The sequence below is a fragment of the Sciurus vulgaris genome (assembly GCF_902686455.1).
Source record: "Sciurus vulgaris genome assembly, chromosome: 3".
NCBI lineage: Eukaryota > Metazoa > Chordata > Mammalia > Rodentia > Sciuridae > Sciurus > Sciurus vulgaris.
The window spans coordinates 148,811,401-148,839,231 of NC_136463.1; the positions used below are offsets into that span (position 1 = coordinate 148,811,401).

General features: G+C 36.2%; 1 protein-coding gene across 4 annotated transcripts in view; it reads right to left on the reverse strand.

Annotated features, from left to right (window-relative positions):
* The window catches only part of DNAH7 (dynein axonemal heavy chain 7), a 350,205-nt gene that overhangs the window by 110,504 nt on the left and 211,870 nt on the right, over positions 1-27,831 (reverse strand). For all 4 annotated transcript variants that reach the window (XM_079132564.1, XM_079132563.1, XM_079132565.1 and 1 more), the window contains 6 exons: positions 25,122-25,994; positions 22,625-22,854; positions 19,390-19,720; positions 16,446-16,792; positions 14,223-14,403; positions 10,079-10,264 (listed from right to left, as the gene is read on the reverse strand). In XM_079132564.1, coding sequence (XP_078988690.1) covers positions 10,079-10,264; positions 14,223-14,403; positions 16,446-16,792; positions 19,390-19,720; positions 22,625-22,854; positions 25,122-25,994 — 2,148 coding nt within the window. The remainder of the gene's footprint in view (positions 1-10,078; positions 10,265-14,222; positions 14,404-16,445; positions 16,793-19,389; positions 19,721-22,624; positions 22,855-25,121; positions 25,995-27,831) is intronic.

Here is a 27,831-nt window from a genome sequence, read left to right on the forward strand (position 1 = left end):
GTAGTGATGAGAGTAAACAGCTTTATCTTGTTCCTGAATTTAATGGAAATGCTTTTAGTTTTTCTTCATTTAGTATGTTGTTGGCTGTGGGTTTGTCATAAATGGACTTTATGATGTTGAGGTAAGCTCCTTCAATCTCTAGCTTCTCCACCATTGTTAACATGAATGGGTTCTGAATTTTATCAAAGGCCTTTTCTTTATGTATTGAGATGATCATGGGATTTTTGTTCTTAATTCTGTTTAAGTGATGAATCACATTTATTGATATGCAAATGGTGAACCAAACTTGCATCCCTGGAACAAAACCCACTAGATCATGGTGTATTATCTTCTTGATGTGTTTCTGAATGTTGTCTGCTAAACTTTCATTCAGGATTTTTGCATCTATGTTTATCAGGGATACTGGCCTATAGTTTTCTTTACTTGATGTGTCCTTGTCTGGTTTTGGTATCATGGTTATACTAACTTCATAAAAAGTTTTTGGGTTGTCTGATCTCTTTCAATTTCATGGAATAATTTGAGAAAGACTGGTATCAGGTCTTCTGTAAAGGTCTAGTAGAACACAGCTGAGACTCCATTGGGTCCAGGGCTTTTCTTCTTTGGAAAATCTTAATTTTTTGGAAAGCCTTTAATTGTTGTTTCAATTTCATTACTTGTTATTGGTCTGTTTAGTATTTCTATATCTTCCTGGTTCAGTTTGGGCAGTTAATATGTGTCTAGAAATTCGTGCATGTCTTCCAGATTTTCCAGTTTATTGGAGTATAAAATTTCAAAATAGGAAAATCCTCTGGATTTTAGAGGGGTCTGTGGTGATACCTCTTTTTCATCCCTGATCTTGTTGATTTGATTCTTCTCACTCTTTCTTTTGGTTAGTTTGAGCAAGGGTTTTGTCAAATTTATTCATCTTTTCAAAGACCCAACTCTGTGTTACATTGATCATGCATGTGTATAGTTTCCTTATTTTCAATTTCATTGATTTTGACTCTGATATTAATTATTTCCTGTCTTGTATTGGTTTGGTGGTTAGTTTGTTCTTTTATTTTTCTTTTCCTAAGGTCTTGAGGTGGAACATAAGCTTATGTATGTGGGATCCCTCTAATTTTTTTAATGTTGGCCCTCAGTGCTATAAAATTTCCTCTTAGAACCACTTTCATACTGTCCCAGAGATTTTTAAAAATTTTAAAATTTGTTCTAGTTAGTTGTACATGACAGTAGAATGCATTTATATATTTTGATAGATCATACAAAAATGGAGTGTAATTTCTCATTTTTCTGATTATACATATTATAGGATCACATCAGTCAGCAGTCATATATGTACATGAGGTAATAATGTCTGTTTCACTCTACTATAGTTCCTACCCCTTCCCCTTCCTTCACTCCCCTCTACCTAATATAAAGTGACTCTATTCTTTCCTATCCTCTCAGGCTTATGGTGAATTAATCTTCTCATATCAGAGAAAACATTTGGCCTTCAGTTTTTTAGGTTTGGCTTATTTCACTTAGCATGATATTCTCTAATTTCATAATTTACTAGCAAATGCCATAATTTCATTCTTCTATTAAGCTGAGTAATATTCCATCATATATTCCTTCACATTTTATTTATCCATTCTTCTGTTGAAGGGCATTTAGGTTGGTTCCATAGTTTAGCTATTGTAAATTGAGCTGCTATAAACATTGATGTGGGCGTCACTGTAGTATGCTGATTTTAAGTCCTTTGGGTATAAACTGAGGAGTGGGATAACCGGGTCAAATGGTGAATCCATTCCAAGTTTTCTGAGGAATCTCCATACTGCTTTCCATAATGGTTGCACCATTTTACATTCCCACCAGCAATGTATGAGTGTACCTTTTTCCCCACATCCTCACCATTTATTGTTGATTGTATTCTCAATAATTGCCATTCTGATTGGAGTGAGATGAAATCCTAGTTTTGATATGCATTTCTCTAATTGATAGAGATATTGAACATTTTTTCATATTTTGTTGATCAATTGTATATCTTCTGTGAAGTGTCTGTTCAGTTCCTTAGCCCATTTATTAATTATGTTATTTGCCTTTTGGTGTTAAGTTTTTTGAGTTCTTTATATATCCTAGAGATTAATGCTTTATCTGAGGTGCATGTGGTAAAGATTTGCTCCCAATTTGTAGGCTCTCTCTTCACATTACCGATTGTTTCTTTTGCTAAGAAGCTTTTTAGTTTGAATCCATCCCATTTATTGATTTTTTTTTTTTTTTTTTTTTTTTTTTTGGTGCTGGGGATTTGAACCCAGGGCCTTGGGCTTGTGAGGCAAGCACTCTACCGACTGAGCTATACCCCCAGCCCCATTTATTGATTCTTGATTTAACTTCTTGTACTTTAGGTTCTTGTTAAGGAAGTCAGATCCTAGGCCAACATGGTGAATATTTGGGCCTACTTTTTCTTCCAGTAGTTGCAGGGTGTCTGTTCTAGTGCCTAAGTCTTTGATACACTTTGAGTTGAGTTTCATGCAGGGTGAGAGATAAAGGTTTAATTTCATTTTGTTACATGTGGCTTTCCATTTTTCCCAGCACCATCTGTTGAATAGGCTATCTTTTCTCCAGTAGATATTTTTGGCACCTTTGTCTAGTATGAGATAACTATTTATGTGGGTTTGTCTCTGTGTCTTCTATTCTGTACCACTGGACTACATGTTTGTTTTAGGGCCAATATCATGCTGTTTTTTTTTTTACTATAGCTCTGTAGTATAGTTTGAGGTCTGGTATTATGATACCTCCTGCTCCACTTTTCTTGTTAAGGATTGCTTTGGCTATTCTGGGTCTCTATTTTTCCAAATGAATTTTGTGATTGCTTTTTCTAGTTCTATGAAGAATGTCATTGGGATTTTAATAGGAATTGCATAAAATTTGTATAACACTTTTGGTAGAATGGCCTTTTTTTTATTGTAAACAAATGGGATACATGTTGTTTCTCTGTTTGTACATGGAGTAAAGGCATACCATTTGTGTAATCATAAATTTACATAGGATAATGTTGGATTCATTCTGTTATTTTTTCCCTTCCCCCCACCCTTCCCACCCCTCTTTTCCCTCTATACAGTCCTTCCTTCCTACATTCTTGCCCCCCTCGCTAACCCTAACCCTAACCCTAACCCCTCCCACCCCCCATTATGTGTCATCATCCACTTATCAGTGAGATCATTCGTCCTTTGGTTTTTTGAGATTGGCTTATCTCACTTAGCATGATATTCTCCAATTTCATCCATTTGCCTGCAAATGCCATAATTTTATCATTCTTCATGGCTGAATAATATAGAATGGCCATTTTGACAATATTAATTCTGCCTATCCAAGAACATGGGAGATCTTTCCATCTTCTAAGGTTTTCTTTAATTTCTTTCTTTAGTGGTCTGTAGTTCTTATTGTAGAGGTCTTTCATCTCATTTTTTAGATTGATTCCAAAGTATTTTTTTTTTTGAGGCTACTATGAATGGGGTAGTTTTCTTTTTCTCTGAGTGGATTCCATTTGATTTTTTGATTTGAGTATTGATTTTATATCCTGAGATTTTGATATGTCTTTGTTCTTATTCATTTCTAAGAATTTTCTGATTTCTGTTTTTATATTCTCTTTGATCCATTCTTCACTTAAGAGAGTATTGTTTGGATTGGGATTTTGGCTTAGTGGTAGAGCCCTTCTTTGTCTAGCATGTGTGAGGTCTTGGGCTTGATGTGGCCTCAGTACCACATAAAAATAAATAAATAGATAAAATAAAGGAATTGCACCTATCTAAAAAATATTTTTTAAAAAGAGTATTGTTCAATCTCCATGAGTTTATGTGGTTTCTCTTATTTTTCTTGTTGTTGATTTTTAGTTTCATTCCATTATGATCTGAGAGGATACATGGGATTGCTTCTTTTTTTAAATATTTGCTAAGATTTTCTTTGTGGCTTACAGTATGAACTTTTATGAAAAGTCTCATGCATAGCTCAGAAGAAGGCAAATTCAGATTTCAGTTTGGGGGTGAAATATTCTGTACATTTCCATAAGGTCCATTTGATTTATAGAGTGTTTAGGTTGAAGATATCTTTGATTTGTTTGTTTTGATGAACTGTCTATTGGTGATAAGGGTGTACTGAAATCCCCCAGTATTAGTGTGTTGAGTTCTATCTGGAAATAATGTCATGGAGTATTTTTTCCATGTAATTGAGTACATTTGGGGCATAAATGTTTGCAATGGTTATATCTTCTTATTGGATTATAATGTCCTTCTTTGTCTCTTCTGATTAAAATTTTTGCTTGAAATCTATTTTGTCAGACAAGAATACCTACCCGTATGTGTCTTCATGGATCATATGCCTGAAATAATTTTTGCCATCCTTTTACCTTTAGCCTGTGGGTGTCTGCCTATAAGATGGGTAGTCTGTAAATATCATTTATAGTTGGATTTTGTTTTTTTATCCATTTTGCTAATCTTTGTCTTTTAATTGGGGAGTTGAGACAATTAATATTCAACACTAGTATGGATATGTATTTGTGGTTTCCTGCCATTTGGGGGTTTTGCTAAATTTTATTCTATCTTGATTCTCATTTAGTGGATTATTCTGCTACTGAACTCCCTCTGTTTGTGGGCTATGGGAATTGTTTTTTCATTCCTCTGTGTGAAGTTTATCTTTAAGAATTCTTTCTAGTGCTGTTCGGTGCTCATGAATTTTTTTACTTTATTCTTGTCATGGAATGTTTTTATTGCCTCCTTGAATTTGAAACTGAGTTTTGCTGATTATAGTAACCTTAGTAACCCTGGCTAACAGTTGTTTTTTTTTTTTTTTAAGTGTTCAGAATACCTCATTCCAGGCCCTCCTTGATTTTAGGGTCTGAGCAGAGAAATCAAAAAATCAAAAGCCAGCCATACTGTTTTGCTTCTAAATGCAGCCTGTTGTTTCTCTCTTGCAGTTTTTAATATTCTTTCCTTGTTTTCTATTTTAGGCATTTTGATTATGGTATGTCTTGGTGAGCTTCTCATTTGGTTGGGTCTATTTGGGGTCCTATAAACCTCCTGTATGTGAATATCTGTCTCATTTCTGATACTGAAAATGTTGAAAATGTTCTTTTTGCCTTTAGTTTGTATCTCCATGTTCTCTTCTATCCCAGTAATTCTCAGGTTTGGTCTTTTAAAGTCCCAGAGCTCTTGTGTATTCTGGTCATGCTCTACAATTTTTTCCATACACTGCTTTCTGTGTATTCAAGATCATATAGCTGGGCTGGGCTTGTGGCTCAGTGGTACAGTGCCTGCCTAGCATGTGTGAGGCACTGAGTTCAATCTCAGTACTACATAAAAAAAATAAAGTTATTATTTTAAAACTTCAATGCCTGAAGTTTTGTCTCAAGGGCTGAGGTTCTATTTTCTATACCATCTAGTCTGTTATCTATATCTCAAGTGAGTGTGTAATTTAATTGATCTTGTTTTCCATTTCTAGGAGTTCCACTTGGTTTCCTTTCTCTCTCTCTCTCTCTCTCTCTCTCTCTCTCTCTCTCTCTCTCTCTCTCTCTCTCTCTCTCTCTTTCTTTGATACTGGGGATTGAACTGAGGGACACTCAACCACTGAGTAACATCCCCAGTTCTATTTTGTATGTTATTTGAAGTCAGGGTCTCACTGAGTTGCTTAGTACCTCGCTTTTGCTGAGGCTGGCTTTGAACTCATGATCCTCCTGCCTCATCCTCCTGAGCCACTGGGAATTACAGGTGAGCACCACCACACCCAGCTAATTTCTTTATTGTAATGATCTTTCATCTCCTGTAATTGATCCCTCGATTCCTTCCTTAGATCTTCTTTTAGTTCATTTTGATAACCAATTTTTTATGATCTTTCTCTGGGTTTTCATCTACCTCACTATCAGTGGTTTCCTTTGTTGGGGGATTGTGAATTGGGAGGGGAGGTGTTTGCCTGTTTTCTCATGTTTTCAGAGGTCTTGGTCCTGCCCATCAGTTGAAGTGGATTCCTCTACCTCTTGTTTTAGGGCACTGTCTTCAGTTGCTAAAGTATTCTAGAGTGATCTAGAGATCCCCTTGTACAGGTGATGTCCATAGCTTTTGCATTATGTCACTCTGCTTCTGCTACAGCAACGGAAGTCCATAGGCAGGATCTGGGGGCCCAGCCCTAGCTATTTCCACTTGGGGCCTGGTCATTAGTTTGGGTTTTTGTCTCTTTTATTCTTTGTATTAAAGTATAGCTGAATATTGAGTGTCATTAATTTGGGTGTGGAGCAAAGTCTTTTGGTTGAGTTTAGTTCAGTAGCAGAGTTTCTACCCTATAAAATTGTACTGTCCCTGTGGGCTTCCAATATCTCACAGATTAGGGGGAAACAAATATTAGCAACGACCAATGCCAACAATATGAAACAGTAAACTGAATACTTGGTTTCTACATCTACAATGTTAAACCAGAAATGGTATGGCCAGTAATTGCCATCAGCAAAAACAATAAGTAACCATGCATTATATCCGGCATTAAATCAAGCAACAGGTGTCAACTATGACATCTACAGCAGTATTAATCACAATAGTATTAATAGTGGGGGCAGGCATTATATAAACCAATTAGTGCTAAAAGATGGTGAATTAAAAGAAAATATGATAGAAGCAGAAAAGAATTTACAATTTCAAAAAATGAACAAAGAGAATGCAGAAGAGATGTAGGATGTGATGGTTATACAGAATGAGGGGGAAAAATAGAATTAAAAATAAAAAAAGAGTGAAAGAACAGTAGAATTTGGCTGCCAGCAGAAGAGAGAAACAAGAGAAACAGACAAATGAAAAACAATGCAAAACAAAACCAAAATATACTAATCAAAACCCTAACTCTCAAAAGACAAGGCAAGTAAAAATAACTACATTAAAAAATGCTATAAATGAGAAAAACAGAAATAGGTGTATATATATATATATATATATGACAATCAACCAACACGCACACACACACACACACACACACACACACACACACACACATCCACAAACTGAAAGAAAAAAGATTCTTAATGGAAATTAAGAAACCATTTCCATTGAAGTGGTCAAAATGGTCAGTGAGGATATATGTTTGCTGTCTGTGCCCAACTGTCTTTCTGTTTCTTCTTGAACTGTATACTGAGTGTGAGAGCAAGGGCCAAGGATTGTTAAACCCTTTCTCTTTTTGTGTTGCTCATCAGGTTTCCAGTTGGAGTTCAAAAATTCTCAGCTTCCCTTCTCACCAGGACGAGGTAGGATGGGATGGAAGTACTGTCATCTGGAGTTTTGTCTGCACAGACCAGGTTGATGCACCCCAGGGTGGTGCTACTGCAGTTTTAGAGGTGGCGTTCCCACAGGTGGGGCTTGGGTCAAATCAGACCTCAGGGGCTTTGTTGGGTGGAGATTGCTCTGGAGAGATTAGATCAACACACCCTTAGGGCCTGGCAGCTGCCAATCTCAGGGAGGAGTCTGGACTTTAGTAGTATCTCCAGGATTTTTACTCATGGGGTAAAGGAACCAACCCTTCATACCCTCTGAACATAGCCTTTCCAGACTTCCTGGGCTTAGTCCCTGAATATATTCACGCCTGCCTGTTCAAATTCCTAACCTACTTCAGCTGGTCTTGTAAGATGCTAGACTCAAAGGCGGAAGCAAGTTGGGACCCCTTTCACTTTTCCAACTTGAATCTCTCTGGGAAAAAGCTCTGTTTTTGTTGCACTCTTGTTCTGCTAAGTACAGCCCAGGTTATGCGGCAGTTGCTTTCCAAGACTGTCTAGCTCTCTTTGCAGCTCAGCGTGGCTGCTTCAAGATGGCTCCCACCATTTGGGAAATTCAGGAAGCCTTGCATACACCAGTGTACTGTGCAGTCTCTGGATGTGTCAAGGGCAGGCCACTTTCCTGAACTTGGGATTTTCCCAACTAAATCTGTCTGTTGTGTATCTCTGAATTCTCCCTCCCTCTATGCTGAATCAGCATCGCTACCACTGCTGTTTCGGTTGTTGCTGCTGAAGCTGAAGGACAAAAAGACAGTCAATATGGGTAATAAATAATTTGAGCCCTTTACCTCTCCCTCTCCAACCTGCTGCTAAGTTAACCTTCCTCAGGGATTGTTCCCCTCTGCAGGGAGTTGAAGGAGTGTTGATTAATGCCTCCTGGGCTGTTACCTCCCTGCCTGGATCACTGCACCATTTGGCCCTTCCCCTGCCAGTTTGCTTCTCACATTTTGGCCCTTCCTGTATCCAGGATGGGGAGAGATAAGGGGAGAAGAGGGCAGGAAAACAACAACAAAAAAATCTAATATGTAAAAAAGTGACAGGACTCTCCCACTTCTTTGGTAATCACTCTGGGTCCCCTTCTTCCTCCCAGGAGAAGTCTATTTCTATTCTTTAAATAACACTTGCTTTCTATGCTCCCCTTGGCATTTCTCAGGTGTTCAATCTTCACATCTGAGGAAATGGAACTGATTGCCACTGGTAACACTGCTATAGCAGCAGCAACCGGCTTGGCTAAAATGTAAGTCTCTTTTCTTTGTTTAATGTACCCAAATTTCTGAGTCTCTGAGACATTCTTACTGTCCATCACTGGGTTTTAGAAATTCCTTTCATCCATCTTGCAGAAAAGCAGTATCCCTTCTGCTTGAATCCCTGGTCATGGAGAGACAAGGAATGCAGCCTCACTCCAGCCCACCATCTTGAATCTCCAATTAATAGAGTTTTAGGAAGGCTCATCTTTTCCATCCCCCAAAACTTCAGTCTTTGAAGTGATTTTGAAATGACTTATTGTGACTCATGGAGAGTAGTGATTAAGCACATGCACATTCACTGTTTTAGTCAGCTTTTTCACTGCTGTGACCAAAGCAATTGACAAGGGTAATTTTAGGAGAAAAAGTTTATTTTGGGGCTAACAAGTTTCAGATGTGTCAGTCCATAGAAGGCTGGCTCCATTCCTCAGGCCCCTACGTGAGACAGAACATCATGGTGGAAGAGTGTGGTGGGAGGAAAGAAGCTCAGGACATCACACCACAGAAGCAGAGAGAGACTAAGCTCAACTTAAAAAATAAATATCCCAAATGTACTCAAATGATCCACCTTCTCCAGCCATACCCTATCTGCCTTTAATTACCTCTCAGTGAATCCCTATCAGGGGATTAACACACAGACTAGGTTAACATTCCCATAACCCAATCATTTCACCTCTAAAGCTTCTTGTATTATCTCACATTGAGCTTTTGGGGGACACCTCACATCTAAACCATAACACACATACAAACAACACACACACATGCACACCTGATTCCTTTGATTCCTTTACGCTTGTTTAGGAACTAAAATTTTGTATTACAGTCTATCATTTCACATTACATTTAGTTATGGTTTAGAAATGAGGTGTCCCCAAAAGCTCATATATGAAACTCCAAGAATTTTCAGAGTTGAAATAATTAATGAGATCTTCAACCTAATCAATTAATTAATCCACAATACAGATTAACTGGGTCTTAGCTATAGGCAGGTAGAGATTAGCTGGAGGAAGTAGGTCACTGAGCCATCTTTGGGATTTATATTTTGTCCCTTATGAGGGGATGAGCGGAGTGTGTCTTCTCTCTCTCTCTCTCTCTGTCTCTGTCTCTCTCTCTCTCCCCTTTCTGGGCACCATGTCCTGCTTTCTTTCTGCATGCCCTTTCTTTCACCATAATATTCCACTTCATCTTGGGTCCAGAGGTATGGAGTGGTGGACTATGCACTAAACCTCTGAAACCATGAGCCAAAATAAACTTTTCCTCCTTTAAAGTTTTTTTTTTGCAGGTCTGTGGTCACAGTAATGCAATAACTGACTAAAACACATTTTTCAGTATATCTTCTTATTCTTTAAAAAAATAGCTTTTAGAAGAGTACTTCATATAACATCTTTTGGCTACCTATCTAATTTATAGGATAAGTAAAACACACAACTAGAAATCATTTGAAAACATTTTGTTGCTCTTTATACTTACCCCCCACCCTCAAAAAAAATCACATAAAATAACAACAGTCTTCCTAAGGTTAATGTTGGCTGTGACAAGATAAGGTCAAGAAGAGATCCAAAACATTCCTCACCTGTCTATAGTTAGATGTAAAGGCCCCCAGGTAAGCGACAACTCCTGAGGAAATGAGGATATCACCTGTCAGGTTGATGTACAACTGACCCAGCTCCAGCGCTGTATGGCTCCATCGAGTTTTCTCACCTCCAAGGCCTCCAATCAACTGTTCAGCTCTTTCTAGTTTTTTGCTGCATAAGTCAACCTCAAAAATAAATGCAAGCTTTTATCAACATCCATAAGTAGAATAAGTTTTAAATTCTGCAAGACTGCAGTCTTAGAAATGATTTTTAAAGAATTTCAAACTTTCACCTAGAAATGTTTAAAAATTATCCAAAAAAATGTGATAATATCACTATTATAAAGTCCATCATATATTATAATTAAAAAAATTATCTATAATACAATTTATGAAATTCATGATATATCTAGCATATGATATAAATTATAACTCTAAGGAAAAGACTTACAAGACACTGGAAAGTTAGTTAACTAATAGAGAACATTCTGCAAATATAGATGTTTTCTCTCCATTTAAAAAATTGGGAAAAAAAGGGGGTGGGAGAACAGGGGTATAGCCAGTGATAGAGCAATTGCCTAGCATTTATGTTCCTGGGTTGAATCCCTAGCACTGCTAAAAACAAAAATCCAGATGCATTGTATTTCAAATATTCTATAAACATTTTCCCTCGCTTAACTAATGGTTGGCTTGATGATGATTTTAAAGGTAAAATGTTTTGAAGACTAACAATTTATGCTTATGTACAAAGCACGATCTTCAAGTTATATGGTGCTAACCTACGCAGATACTTGCAATTAAGCTTAAATTAGGAGATTAATTAATAGTTAAGAGCCTACTTTGTGCTTAAAACTATCAACCAAATTTGATTATATGTAATTACACAATGTGATCTGAAAAACAAAGACAGGGGAGAAGGTACCTTTGAAGGTGGCATACTTGAGGAAAGGCTATTTCAACCCACACAATAGCAATATTCCAGCAAAATACCTTAATTATTTGGATTAATTTTAAGTTGCATAGCATCATTATTCTTGAAAGAAGACAAAATTAAGTAAAGTTTATCTTGAGAGTCAAACTGAAATAACTTATATGAAAAGAAGAATTCAATAATCAATAAAAGAAGAGACATTTGAGTTATTTTGGAATATGAATTTGTCTTATACTTTTCCTAATACTATTGCTTATGTTAAATAAATGTTTTCAAATTAAAAGATACAAAATATCAAATATGAGTTTATCCAAAGAGGTTTGAAAAAAAGCAAAAGGTGCGTGATAGGTAATATTTCTGATATTCCAAATTTAAACATTTTCTATTCAATTTTTCCTTCTGAAGTATATTCTGCCTTCCTCCATTCCTTCCTCATTCATTCTTCTTTCAAAACAATGCTAATAATAAACTGAATTAGACCTTGGGCTACAATAAAGTTGTCATTAGAAACCATATAAAAATGTTTCAACTAAATTTTTTCTTCCAAAAGCAGGTATTTAGTATAAATATATATCTATGTTCATTTTACATTACCATAATGTTCCAACATTTTATTATTTAAAAAAACCCACAAATTTCAGATACATAGCAGAGTTGAAAATGTTTAAAGGGGGCAAGTACACCTATTGGTTATATTGTTTAAACTAAAACTGATTAGCTATCGTGTCCAACAGTTGGTCATATCTGACAGATTAGCAAAATGACCTATATTTGTGCAAATGTAGTTTGGAAGTATACCCAACAGATTTCATAGAAAGAAGCAATCTGGTACTTCAGAAAGAGTGGAACCATTACAATCAGATTTCCTGGGTTTAGGTATTAGACTAATGCTTAGAAGGTGGGCTGACCATGAACAAATTATGTAACCCTTCCATGCTTTAGTTTCCTCAAAATAGTTTAAAAAAAGAGGTTATCGCCCCAGAAATAATATATAATGCTCTTAGAACAACAGAGCCTTGCAAGACACCAGGTATAGTATTTGCACCAGGGAAAAAGCACTGGGAATCAGTAGGGGGAAGTGGGACTTTTACATTTACATTCTCTGGAGGATTTAACATTTTATTATTGTTATCATTTTTAAAATAAACCAATGTAATGATTAAAAAAGAACTGGCATGCCTTGTACATAATAAGCACACAATAAGTGCTGTTATAAAATATTTTAACACTTGTGTTAGTCACTTTTTGTTACTGTGACCAAAATACCCAACAAGAACAAACTACAGGAGGAAAAGTTTATTTTGGGCTCAGGGTTTCAGAGATTCAGTCCATGGTTAGCAAACTCCATTGTTCTGGGCACAAGATAAGGCAGAACATCATGGTGGAGAAGCATAGTAAAGGAAAGCTACTCAGCTTATGGCAGCTGGGAAGGAGAGAAAGAGGGGGAAGGAGCCACAGAGAAGATAAACCCTTCCAGGGCATACCCTCAGGTACCTACCTACTCCAGACACACTCCACTTGCCTACAGTTGCCACCCAGTTAGATCTTCAAATTGTTAATCAAATGGCTCAATCCACCAATTAGGTTACAGTTCTAATAATTAATCATTTTGCCTCTCAAAATTCCTATATGAACACTAGAGCTTTCGGGGGACACCTCATATCCAAACCACTTTTTTTTTTCTGGAATATGATCAGACTTCAACAATTAATTTGTGCAAATGATATCACTATACAAATTAAATCTGTTTTTAGTCTAAAAACATTTTCATTAGACATCATATGATTTGGGGAACTGAGTTCTAATTTCAGTTCTGCCATTAACTGTTATACAGTCTAGGACAGTTGATGCTTCAGTTCTCCATTTCCTTATTTATAAGATCGAATGTGATTTATATAATATAGCTCAATATTCTAGTCATCTAAGGCAGAGACTGGCATTTTTTGTTTATTTGTTTGTTTGTTTGTGGAGGTTCAAAAGTAAATATTTCAGTCTTTCAGAACTGTTATGGTTTGGATTTGGAATGTCCCCTAAAAAGTTCATCTTTGAAAGCATGGTTCCCAGTACAGTGAGGTTCAGAGGTGGGGTTTTAAGCAGTGATGAGACCTGTAATCTCATGAGCAGATTAATTCATTTGATGGACTAATAATTTGAATGGACTACTGAGTGATAACTGTAGGCAGGTGGGGCATGGTTAAAGGAGTAAGTCATTAGGTGTTGCCGCCCACAGCAACAATCCCGCGGATATTTGTTACCGCCTGCAGCAACAATTGCGCGGGTATTTATCTGAGGTGGACTGGGAAATAAACTACTTCTATTCCTGTGCTGCTTCCTTGCTTGCTTGCTTATTCTACTAATTTATAGAGGAAGAAAAGCTTGCTTGATTTTAGAGGAAGAGAGGCTTTGAGAGGAAGATAGGCTTTGCTTTACAGGAAGTCTTAGAGAAAGACAGGCTTCTATGCTTATCAGAGATCTGTTTCTTCTTAGAGTTCTGCTGCTTCTTCTTAGAGGTAGGTCCCGCATCCTGTGAACTAGATGCTATCTATCTGAGGTGCTTCTAAGTGGTGCGTCCTGCGTACCGTGATCTGTGATCTACAACTTAGAGGTGTGTTCTCAGTTCTCCGCTCTACGATCTGCCTTCTGACGCTGCCTGCTGCTTACTGCTTGCTGCGTCTTCTCTCTGCTAGCTATTGGGGGCATGTCTTTAGGAATTGTTTCTTGTTTTTGGCTCCTGGCTCTCTCTCTGCTTCCTAGTTGATATGGACTGAGCATCTCTCCTCTGCCACACCCTTATACCATGATGTTCTGCTTTACCTCAGGGTAGAAAAATGGAGTAGGTCAACCATGGACTGAGACCTCTGAAACCATGAACCCCAAATAAACGTTTCCTCCTCTAAGTTGTTCTTGTCAGGTATTTTTGTCAAAGTGACAAAGAGCTGTCAGCATAAGGGCCAAGAAGCAAAATTGAAGATTTATATATTATGTAGTTACCTAGATAGCCATTTATCATGCAATCATTTTAAAATGTCAAAACCACCATAAGCTTGTGAGCCATACAAAAACAGGTCATGGGCAGACTTGACTTGGGAATCACAGTGTGCCACCTCTTAACCAACAAGAAAGTAGGATGAATGTGTCACATGCTAGCATGAACAATCATTCACAACACTGTATGTGCACTGCCCTACATATGTACTTAGCACGAGCACACACCTGGTTTTCCAAGTCAGCCTTCTTTTGTTTGTTTAACTCAAGTGTGTCTTGAAGCTTGGCCAGCTTGTCCTGAACTTCCTGAAGTGCTGCCTGTTTCTTTCTAAGACCATCCATGGCAACTTTAAGCTCCCCTTCAGCTGAAGCCAGTTTTATCTTTTTGGGAGCTACTATTTTTGCCACTCTGCAAAAAAGTAAAATTGGAAAATTAGTATCCATTTAATATTACAGGGTAATTTCTACTTCTGAATTTACATTTGTAATATCCTTACTTTGACACAAAACACTTCTTTATGCAAAATCTGTACTAATTTCTATATTTCTTATCTCATCTAAGGATCAAACTTAATCCAAGACATAAGATATGACTATTTAAATAGATAACAAATATATGTAGTGTTTTCAAATAATTTTCTCTTCTTTTTTTTTATGTCTGGGGGAGACTGAAATAGAGTACCTAACTCCTGATTAAAGGCAAACATGACCAGAAAGGGCTGGAGATGTTGAAATGGAAACATTTCAACATGCTGATGAGACAGTAACATGACTCCATGACAGAAGGCAGCTTTGTGATGTAGGTAGGGCTACATTATAGGTTTATGGATAATGTCAGCAGAAGGTGTATTCATTTTTATGCAAGTCAAAAGGTTTCTTCTGAGAAATTATAAAAGGAATAAGCTCTCAAATGAATGGGGCTTTTTATTGATATAGAACTCAAAGGGCTGATTCTCAGGATGCTTTTAGAGAAGGCATCTTGAGAGTCTAGAATTCAAACCCAATAAAGAAATAAGGTTCAAGCCTAAAACCAAGAATAGGAAATCATTGACTATTATAAAGCAGGAGGAGATGCTGCAATCTTCTGCTCCAACTTTCCTCTTTTATAGGGACCTGTCAAGGTTTAGAGTTCCACCCCGGGGTCGCTCTGCTCGTCTGCAGTTTGCCATCACAGGTCTCATTTTTGTTCTTTTACTTCAAATAATTTTTATTCAAAATAAAACATCATCAGGGTGAATTTTGGTGATTTTTGCAAAAGAAGAATAGGATATTTATGTAGAATATTGCAATATTTAACTAGCCAAATTGTTTAGAACTTAACTCTGATGAGGAGAATTAGTTCATCTTTGTCATTTTCCTTCTTAAAAAAAAAATCATAGGGTCTTGGATTGTGGCTCAGTGGTAGAGCACTTGCCTAGCATGTGCGAGGCACTAGGCTCCATCCTCAGCACCACATAAAAATGAATAAATAAAATAAAGGTATTGTATCCATCTACAACTAAAAATTTACTTACAAAAATCATAGAATACACACTCAATCCAAACAGTTGTATTTTAAATACATATATAGTAATGAAAGGGATTACATTGGAAAAAGGATAGCTCTAAATTCTCTTCTCAGTATCTAGAAACTTAAAGCAGTCATGTTATATTTATAAATAATAAAAATGAAATTAAAATTTATCATTAATAATATATCATGGTGTGAAGCATAGATAGCATTACTATATATGTATAATGATTCAATTGGGTATGAGTTTAAAAGATATCCTACAATAGTTGATTGGAAAAATAAATTTTAATTGTTTTGTGCATCATAAATGGTTCTCATACAATCATCAAAAAAAAAAAATTTTTCACATCTCACAATAATATATGTTATGGCAGTGGGTTTCAAAACATGGTCTGTGGACCTGTAGGGATCCTAAAGACATCTGCCACTTCAGGGAATTCATGAGGCCCTCCCTGTCTAACTAAACATCTGTGTGAAGCTGGATTTTCTTTACATATTTCAATCAAAACAACACATTGCAACATACTGAAAGAAGCATAAGATTTGGGAGTCCAGCTGTCATATTAAATCATCTTTTTTCTTTTAGTACTGGAGCTTGAACCCAGGGGCTCACACATGCTAAGCAAGTGTTCTACCACTGAGCTTCACCAATGCCCAGCCTTAAACCAAACACAAAAGAAACTTGCAAAAATATAATAAAGCATCACTCTTCTCATAACTGGGTTTTTTTTTCCATTTTTGATAAAAATGTGGATTTCTAATAAACAAAATAAGTTATATTACCACATGTTTTATTACTATTTTTAATTGAATTAATAAATATTTTTTAAATTCTCCATTTTAACTTCTAACATGGCAAATAAACATTTGTAAGTTGTCTATTATCAGAATGACCATACGTGAAAATGAAATGATCATTTCTTTTTATCAGTACTCACTTATCATATGAATCCATTGCTATGACCCATTTGCACAGACCTTCTGCAGCTGTGGAAGCATTTCTAATTTTCTCTGGAACAAAGTCTGGATTTGGAATATAACTCTTTCTTATGATATTCATATAAGCTGGAGGAATATTGTCCTTGTCATATTCATGAAGCGATTGTAGAAACCTAATGTCCCCAAGAAGTCTCTTAGCTGGTCCCCAGAAATCCTCAATTTTTTTTCCTGATCCTGTTGGGTCAGGGATTTTGTCAGCTTTGATGCCTTTCAGGATACAGATAGCTTCCATAACAAGCTTAACCCCAGCAGGAGGACTCTTCATGGATTTCACCACTGTAATATCCTTGAAATAACAACATTGCAATTATTAAAAAAAGTCGTCTCTTGTATATTAATTATAATTAATTTGTGTTTTCAAACTAAGTCTTAAAAATACAGAAACTCACTAGTTGAATAGAAGCTGTTTTAGTCAACTTTTTCACTGCCGTGACTAAAGGAAGCAACCAAAACAATTTTAGGAAAGAAAGGTTTATTTGAGGAACCACGGTTTCAGAGGTCTTTGTCCATAGAAGGCCAATTCCACTCCTCTGGACTACAGGTGAGATAGGACATCATGGTGGAAGAGTGTGGTAGAGGGCAGCAGCTCACAGGTTGATCAGGAAGCAGAGAGAGACTCCACTTGCCAGATACAAATACATACCCCACAGCCATGCCTCCAAGTAACCACTTCCTCTAGCCACACCCCACCTGCCTTCAGTTACCACTCAGTTAATCCCATCAGGGATTAATTCACTGATTAGATCATTTCTCCTCTGAACCTTCTTGCATTGTCTCACACATGAGCTTTTGGGGGATAACGTATCTAAACTACAACAGAAACAGCAGCAATAATAGAACTATGTCAAAAGGGTTGACAAGTTTGTCCCAGAGAAAAAGTTAAAAGAATAGGAGGATACCCTATCTGACAGATTTATCACATGATGTTGACTGCAAATACATGAGAATCAGGTGGGATGGCCCAAACCTGTAATCCCAGGTACTTAGGAAGCTGAGGCAGGAGGATGGCAATTTGAGGTGAGCCTCAGCAATTTAGTGACTCACAATAAAAAAATAAAAGGCCTGATGATGTAGTTTGGTAGTGAAGCACCCATGGGTTCAATCTCCACTGCCAAAAACAAAACAAACACAGCAAAACAAAAAGTCCACAAAGAGATTAGAATGTCACAGAGTTTTTTAGATTTTTGACAACTATAAAAATAAGAGATAGCTATTGTATACATTAGAAAAACAGAGAAATTGTACATATTGAGGTGTCTCATAATACTTCTGAAGGTCTTCTATAATGCTGCTATACAGAATGAACAACTAGAAACATTTTTGTCCATAATGAATCTCTCTCTCTCTCTATCATCTTTTCCTATGGCAATCTCTAGGTCAAAGAGGAAGAAAGTAATAGCAACAAGAAAGAATTTTATAGAAAAAGGTAATCAGGTATATGCTATAAACTAGTGTATAATACTACACTAGTTTATAGCATATAAACTACAGTGGAATTAATGCATATATAACATAAATGTTGTTTTAAAACCTGCTATATTTAAATAGCAAAATATCATGGACATTATTCCATGCTAGTAAACATTTATATCATCATTTTGAATGGCTGCGTAGCATTCCAAAGCAGACATGCACCATATTAAGATGCTGTTTTTCTCTATTTTTACTACTACAATTGACATGTTGAATTAAAGATTTTATACTTTTTATTTTTAGAGCTTTTGACACATATCAGCAAAGAGCTCTCCAGAAAGTATACAATAGTGCTGGTTTTATTGGACATACCCTTGCCAGCACTAGGCAGGCATTCTGGTAGGCAAAAGTAATCTGTGTTTCCTTAAATATAATTGAAGTAGGATATTATTCATATGCTAATAGACTATTATGTTTTCTGTTTTGTAAATCATGCCTTTATAACATTCATTATTAAAGTTACTTTTTCTTCTTATTGATTTTAAGTTTTATTTTAAACACATAGGCATATTAATTTTTTGTTTGCCATATGTTTCAATATTTCCATATTACCCCAATGTTTCCAAAATTCTGTCTATGGCATATACATCAAACAAAATGTCTTGATTTTTAGGTATTAAGTTTATTATTTATGAAAAATATATAAGGAGTGTTGGGAGAACATTATTACAGTCTGTTTAGTGGAATTTTTCTTCCTGATTTTTATCATACTTAGGAAATCCTAGATCCTAGCCCACCCTAGATTATAAACATCTGACCTATCTTTCTTCTATTCTAGTATTTATAATAATAAAGCTGTTTACATTTAAGTTTGTCTGAAATCTGTTTTGCAGTAAGATGTGAAGAAAGCATCATATACATTTCTCTTCTATTACCAGATTTTAGCTGATTTCCCAACTAAATCTACCTTTAATTTTCTAAAGTGAAATATGCCCATTTCACCTCTCAACTTTTAATACATTTAATCAAATCTAAGACATGCTATTAAAAATAAATTATCATGAAAGACATTATTATTTCATGTATCACCAAAAAACTGTGGATGAACATTGGTACCATACTTCATCCTGTCTCCTGCAAGGCATATCCTAGTTTCACACATGTCTAAAATGAAAAATGTGTGTTAGATTTAGAATATACACTTGGGTCTCAAGCCTGTTAGGGTGCAGAGCTCTTGAAAGAGCTGTCGCGTTTGGCAGGCATGCCATCTGGCAGCTTTCTTCCAAGTGTCAAGCACATGCATATCTTTTTTCAGCGAACCAGGGAATTCTTTTGCCAATTTAAAAATGTTTTCAACTTCATGAAACTTGGAGACTAATTCAGAGAGACAAATTAGGGTATGGCACAGGCTGGGTCCCCACTTGAGCTATGCTCCTGTGGTTGCTAGAAAGCACAAGGGTAAATGCTCACCTGTGCAGTAAGGGTGTCCAGGGCAGACAGGGCTGACTCCAATATTGGCAAGGCCCCCGCCAGATCTGCATCGCACTCATCTTTGATGGCTTTGGCTGCCATGGCTTGATCATTTGCTATTATTTCATCAGCCTTCACTATTTTTTCAGTTTTGGCGACTTCTACAGACTCTCTTTCGATGATAACCATCATCTCGTCAACTTCTTTGCTAGCGACTCTCAATTGCGGTTGCAGTGCCTCCAACTCATATTGCATCGTGGCTACTTGAGCAGCAGCAGAGTCCAGTTTATCCAAACCCACCTCGTACCTCCTTTTCATTTTCATTACTTCACTGAAAGCAAATAAATAAAACAAGGTTGCTTGTGAGGATCTGTATCTGACAAGGAAGAAAACTGTTCTTGAGCTTTGCAGGTTTTTTCAAGACATAAACTAAAGGAGTGGTCTGAAAGATTTTCATATATATTAAATTTGTCAAAAAAATGTGCACAGTTATGAGCAGAAAGTCTTAGTCCTTTTTGTGGCTTTAGTACCTACATAGTATTTATATGCATAACAAATTGAAAAGAATAAATACACCAGATAGAATCAAGGAGTCTCTATTTCAAAATCAATGACATACCTCTAAAATCATTCACTTTGGAAGTTGATCACACTATTGTTCCTTAAAATCTTTTTATAATCACTTATTTTAAATAGATTTCAGTACCCAAAACATATTTTGAATGTCACCAGAGCTAAAAATGTTTTCCAAGATATTTCACATCTTAAAATAAGAATGCATTATTAAGCTGAGCATGGTGGCAAGCCTGTAATCCCAGCGGCTCAGAAGGCTGAGGTGTGAGGATCACAAATTCAGAGTCAGCCTCAGCAAAAGAGAGGTGCTAAGCAACTCAGTGAGACCCTGACTCTAAATAGAATACAAAAAATAGGGCTGGGGATGTGGTGCAGTGGTTGAGTGCCCCTGAGTTCAATTCCTAGTACCAAAAAAAAAAAAGAATGATTTATTAAGACAAAAGGGATAAATAAGATAATTAAATTCAACACTTTTGGTACAAAATAATTATAAAATATCAATAACTAATTAGAAATAATATCATCTTGTTTTGCTTTAAATTTTAATATTTTAATGTTCTTTGAAATTTTTATATGCATTCATATATGTTCTCTTTAGAGGGAAAACTTTCCTTTATAATTTGTATCCCTTAAAGATAATGTCATAATATTTCAGAGTAAAAAGTGATACATTTTAGAAATCCTTTTCATAAAGTACACTGGGGTAGGAAATCAGTTTGGGCTGGACTGAACAAACCAGACTGAACAAACTGTCACAGGGAAAAGCAAAACAAAACAAAACAAAACCAGAAATGAAGGCATGCCACATTTTTTTGTCACATGTTGAATTCTCTGAGGGAGCGAACTATGACCTTAGGGACTAGATATACAATATTGTATTATTTGTCAGTTGAAGCTCTGTGTAGCAAGCACAGCAAAGGTCTTTTTCCTGTCAGTGTTAAGCAGCTTCAGTATTGTACTTCACCCCACATGATACTAAACCACTGATTTCTCAGCAGATGACCCGATGACTATTGTTTCTAGGTTATATCTGACTATGAGGAGATCTGAAAGTTTTTGCTACTAAGGGAAGAGGAATCCACAGGAGAGGGATTCTAGTTGGGATAAAGAAGATTTTTTTTTTTTAATTTACAAGAAAACAATACTTGAAAATGCCTAGAAAGCTATGATTCAATCTTCCTATAAGTTTGTAACTCATTATTATAATCTTACTTTCAATTAGCATGACCTTAAATATTATGAGTGCACAAAGTCTTGACCATGAGAGATATCCAGATTTATTTAAAATTTTCAGGAACTTGGAGAGAAAAATAAGAACGAAAAAGAAAACAAAGTTTCATTAAGTAAAAGATCATATAATCTACACAGAAAGACAGTTATCCCGAGAGCCAGGGAAATAATAAAATCCAACCAAGTCATGAAGCAGTCTTGGGAGGGAGTCACAGATTTCACTAAGTAGATGGAAAAATTACTAGTGGTGTGATTGACAGGGGTGAGTGTTTGGCTTGGGAGGCACAGCAATAACCACAATGGATGTGGATGAGGAATGTAATCTCAGTATCTAGGTAGCATCCTGGCCAATAAGAGCAAAAGTGCTTCAAACAGTGGGTTAGTCACTGGAAGACCTGCGATTCACTATGGAAATGTATAATAAAAATAAAATGCAGAGTATTAATATTTTTATATTAAGGAATCTATACAAAGTTGGTGTTTCAAGTATGTTTTTAATACTTAAAAGAATTTATGTTAGATTAATAGGTTAGCCTTGAAAGTCTGATATAAATATTATATAACTGAGCTATAGATTAAGATTCATATACTTAGGTAAAAATATCATGAATTTTATAAATAATGCTTACACATTGAACTTAAGGCTCACAATATGCATAAACTTAACTTACTAAGTTTATAAATTATTTAGGTACCTAGGAAAATTTGATTTGTTAAATCAGAATTTAAGAGAAATGAAAATATAGCAAAAGTATAAATGTAGTACAAAAATCATTTAAATAAGTTTTTGAATGAGATTGAACATTAATTGGTCTGAAAAGAAACCACAAAGACTTTCTAAACTTCTGATTTTCTTATTTAATGTTCTTAAATATTATAATATATGTACTATGTATTCATTTTTTAGAACCAAAAAAACTTTTGAGAAACTTTTCTGAAAACCCACTTTGCTACGTAGTTCCCATAGCACAAGTTTCTTGATGCACATATTGATGTTTTCAAATGAGAGTTTGTTAGAGGGAAAGCTGGTCATGTGTATTAAATCACAGTTTCTGGGGTCTCAGCTGTTCAGAACCCAAAGACAGTTTATGTATTATCTTATTACTGATCAAAGAAAAATCATTCTCTAATGAAGTCAACTCAATGTCATTGTCAAAGAACCCTGGAATCTCACCATAATCCTGAAGGGTTCACCTTCATTCTTTAAACAAACATGCAATTATGCTTTTGCAATGTGTGAGGCAATGCCTCTGACTAGCCTAAGAGCTGCCTCCTACCCTCAAAATGTGTATGGATTAAATCCTTTGAAGATTCAACCAAACAGTATATTTATATGAAACAAATCTCTATCATGTCATTGCTATGTCATATTTGTACACAGGAAATTTTAAACTCTCATAGCTTACTCAGAAATATGAAATTTCATCTTTACCTTCTTTTCTTTTCTAACAACAACTTGAAGGTGGAGATTAATTCGAGGTAGGAGGTGGGAGTCACGTAATTGTATCTCTGAAGTTCATCGTAGAAGGATTTTGATAAATTTATAGTAGAAGTGTGGAAGCTTTTACACATGTCGATACAGCCATCTCGTATTTCCTCTGACATTTCAATTTCTTCCAAGAATCTTGAGGCAACTGCCTGTAATGCATCTTCAGGCCATGACTAAATTTAAGATAAATGCTTTAGCACTTTATCAAGGTTACTAACATGAGTCTGTTACTACTGTCCTTACAATTTATAGATGTTGGCTATGGAGAGGAGTAGCAGGAGGCATGGAGTGGGAAAGACACTTATACAAGGAACTTGCTGCTAAGGGCAGGGCAGCCGTAGAGAGTGAACAGAGCATTAACACTTTATAGTTCTCTCTGGGATTAAAAAAATGTTCATGAGCATTGTAACAGCAAGAAAAAAGAAAGGGTCTAAACTCACAGAATGTCTATCTCTGTGCACATTTTTACCAGTATCATCTCATTTAATTCTCCCAACAATTCTCTGAGGTAAATGTTATTATCCTTTTTCAGGAAACAACAGAATCATAAGAATAACTACCTCCTCCACCAGTCTGGGAAGCAAGTAGACATTTCAAAGTCAACAATCCCATAACACAATTCCTATCTCCCGTATCATAGTTGTAGTCTTCCCAACTCACCACCATTTACCAAGTTCCCTGAGCCAAAATGAGAGTTGTCCTTGATTTTTCGCCTCTTACTCAAACCTACATCTTACTCCATATGCAAGTTCTACACTTATCAATCCTAAAATAGCTTCCAAATCCTTTTCCTTCTTCCTATATCTATCACAACCGTCTTAACTCTAGTCTTTATCATCACCTGCCCCAAGTATTCAATAGTACCCTAGCCGCTTTCATTTTCTACATAGCTGCCAGAGGCATGTATTCGAAATATAAATCAGTTCATACTACACTGCCTGACTTACAACCCTTTGAAGTCCACCCTGCATATTTAAGATTAACTCTATAATTTAATCAATCTCAAAATTGTTATATACTTACATAAATATGGCATAATGAAGCCCCCTACTGTATATAATTATAATGTACCACTAAAAGGAAGAAGAAAGAAAGAAAAGAAAAGAAATTCTAAACCTACTTGCAAATCGTTGCCTCGTTTGACCTCTTCCATCTTTCTGACCTCGATCATGCCCCTTCCCTCTGTTCCTCTGCTCCTGTCATCCTGCCTGCCTCCTGCCCCTCTCATGCCTTCCATCTAGTCCCTGGCCTTTTCTAGTTTACACACTCTGCCCAGATCTTCTTGGTACTGGTACTTTTGTCTTTCAAGTTTCCTTTTAAAGGTCACCTATTCAGAAAGTCTTCACTCCCTATAGGCTATCTAATTTATCTGTAGAAAGTAAATTAAAGGAAAACAGAGGTCTTGTTTATTTGCCTCTTCATCTCTAGCTTTTATAATAGCACCCTCTTCAAAACAAGAATTCAATAAATATGTTTCGCATGAAATACTTTTACCAGGAAATGGAAGTATAGAGACCATGTAAATTTTCCAACATAATAAATGCTTATGTATTAAACCCTTTTACAGCCCACACATTTCCTACTAGACATTCAGAGAATCCATTATGATACACTGTTAAAGCCAGAAAGAATTAAATTATTTTTCATATTGAGTCAGTTGGTCTCCTTTTGCTGTTCCCTTCCCCAAGCTCCATTATCTGTTCTCTGCCTTTTTCTGCTGAGCTCTGTACTTTCTGCAACAGATATTTACTACCAAAAGTGTCCCTCTGGCTTTTTTTCTTTTCACTTTGGGGTGGGGTGGGGTGATACAGTAGCTGAGTTTTAAATTTCTGGTTTCAATTGGGCAGTCCTCCTTCCATATACCCATTCTCTCTGAGATCCAGTAACACTCTTCCCTCCTTCTGCCTTTATTGATATTTGACAATGAGGACTGAACTCAGGGGCTCTACCACTGAACTATATCTCCTGCCCTTCTTATTTTGAGACAGGGTCTCACTGAGTTGCAGAAGCTGACCTTGAACTTGGGATCCCCCTGCCCGGCTTTTTAATAGCCAGTTATAGTAACAACTTCCTGCTATAGTTCCACCACTTCCTGTGTGCTCTGACATCCCCTCTTGGCTCTCTTAACCTGGGCTTCACCATCGTGAGCAGTCCCTTTATGAAGCTTTCCTCAAATATGCCCTCTGTTTCCCATCAGGACTTCGATACAAAAACTTATCCTAATATTTCCCATAATATATTGAGAGTAATGACTACACATATTCTTAAATATTTTTCTATTATGCTGATTTCTATGATTATAATTTTAATTCTACAAAATCCTTTACATTTGTTCAGAAAATTCTTCTAAACTATATTTTTGGGAGGCTGTAAAATAAGTCATGATGGTAATAGAGAGTCAACATTTCTAAAGCTCTATCTAAAATTTACATGGCAATACCTGAAACCAGTCAATGGTACAGCAGTTAACAAGAGCAGGGAACTTTCTAAGACGATTTCGAAATGCATCTCCGATAGGACTCATGGCAAGAACCACATGCAGCTGGTTGCGGCAGCGATCAATAAACATGTTGAAAAGAGCTATGGGGCTTCCATCAGTTTGCTTGGTTTTATCCCGTTGGCGATCCAACTGGCGCATCTTTTCACATATCTCTTGCTTCTCATCTAATGCAAAGAGATTTGGAACCTCCCCAGCATTTAGCAGATTATTAACATCCTCTAGAAATGACTCTTTTTTAATCTGAGTGTCTGTAAATAGAAAGACCCCCTGCATGTCACCTTCAGCACACTTCCTTAAGATCACTTTTAAATCTTCACGCCACTCATTGTTACCATAGCTCTTGGAGATTTCAACCTGGAAAAGTGAATAATCAGCCATGTGGGCAGCTAATCTGGTGACAGACTGCCTTCCGCTCCCTCCTACTCCAACCAGGAGAGCATGGCTTCGTGGCTGCTTCAAGATCCTGGAAATTCTGCTGATGTGTTCTATGGCAAATCGGAATAAGACAAGGTTCATAGTTTTCTTGCTCAAATTGTTGTATTCTTCCAGGTGAGATTCTACTATCACTCGAAGTTGATCCACATCTGAAATTTCTCGATAGTTGGTATCTTCCCTCTTGGGATCATGGAAATCACAAAACATTAAACTTCTTAAGTCATCTTCTTGCACCACTCCATCATGATCAAAATCCAAACTTTGAAATAGCTCATGAAAATCTTCATACATGTACTTTTTCAAAATTTCTTGAATGTAGTTGATGAGCCAGTTTCTGTCTGCGTTATCCAGCAGGCGATCATAGTATACTCTAAGGACCTGCGCAATTTTAAAAAGTAGCTTTAGAAACTATTTTTTTGGTAGACTTTTTTTGTTTTTTGTTTTTTGGTGTTTTTTAGTTTTCTTATTTCTGCAGTATAAATTATTGTAAAATATAAAAATACTGACAAATTTCTACAGGCTTTGCTAAAAGCATATCCGAATAAGCTAGATGGATAGATGTTAATTTTTAAGTAGTAATTTTGACTAAAACAAGTTGAACTAATAAACAGTTACATTCAGTTATCCATAAAAGAAAGATATTTTGGGGAGCTGATGTGGTTTGTGTAGATGCTAAGAGGATGAAGGCCTTGCAAAGATACTGACTGCCTCTGCTGACCACCACACAAGGATCTCAGGGCTGGGCACTGGCATCCAGGTTTGCCACCTCTTTTCCATCAACATTTCCTTTTCCCAATACAGATGACATTTTTAAAGTTATTGGTAAATCAATAAATATCATTTGCTTTATTTTTAAGTACATTTTCTAGAAATAAGAAGAAAAATCTTGGGTAGAGGGAAAGTTGTTTTGGACATCTTTAATTATTTTTGCCTTAAGTCAGGGACTGCAAGAAATAATCAGGTTGTTACATATAATAACTATTTCCTCAAAATGATATGAGTGTCCTAGGGTTACAATCTGTTTTGAACTGAATTATGTGCCCCTATATACACATATTCATGTCCTAGCCTTTAATGTGACTACATTTGGAGATAGGGTTTTTAAGGGGAGTAATTAAGGTTAAATGAAATCACACGGGTATGGCCCCAATATGGTATAATTATAATAAGAAAAAGAGACACCAGCATGCTCTTTCACTTGCCTGTCCCCTCCCCCTTCTTTCTCACTAACACTGATGGCATGTTTATCTTGGACTTTTGGCTTCCAGAATTGTGAGAAAATTAACAAAGTTGCTGGGCCTATAGTATTTTGTCATGTCATCCCAAGCAAACTAATACACACAGATATAAGCAATGCATATTTTTGCCACCAGAACTTTGTGTCCTAACTCTGACTTGCTGCTTTGGGTAAATCACTTAAATCATCTGCATCAGCCTCTTCACCTACAAAATGGAAGTGGCAATACCTAGTTCAGAAATCTCATGGATTTGTGCCAAAAATAAAATGACAATATGTGAAAAAAATAGAGAACCGAAATATGTAACAATTACAGACTGCCTGGGCATCAGGTCAATAGTGTTGGAGAGCTATGGTTTTAGTTTTTACTATTGTCAAATCAATGATTTAATATCATTTTTTTTGTTTTTTAGTAATGGTGGCTGCACAGGCAAATAGTATGATAAAAAGGTATGATTTAAATCTCCTCTATATTCCATCTGGTTCAAAAGTATTTCTTTGTGGAGCAATGTAATTTCCCAATATATGCCAATAGTCACTTTCTTGGACCAAGGTACTGAAGACTTCAGATAATATTTCTATGAAAGGTGGAAACTAGATTAAACCAACCCTGCATATCAGGATAAATGTCTTAGCATGACTTGAGAATGTTATTATCCAACTGGCAATTTGTAGTATCCTCAGACAGGATTTCTCAAAAATGGTCAACATGTCTGCATTGGAATCATTTGAGGTTCTTATTCAATTGCACATCCCAGGTCCTACCTTGGACCTGCAGAATTAAAAACTTTGAGAATGGTGTCTAGAAATATGTTTTTTCCTCATCTCTTTATTTTTTCTCATATATAGTACAAAAATCCTAGGTATACAACTCAAAGAATTATTTCAAATTCATACACCCATCTAATCACAACCAAGGTCAAGACACAGAATGCTTCCAGTGCTTTAGCAGACAGACTACCTCATGTTCATTCTTGG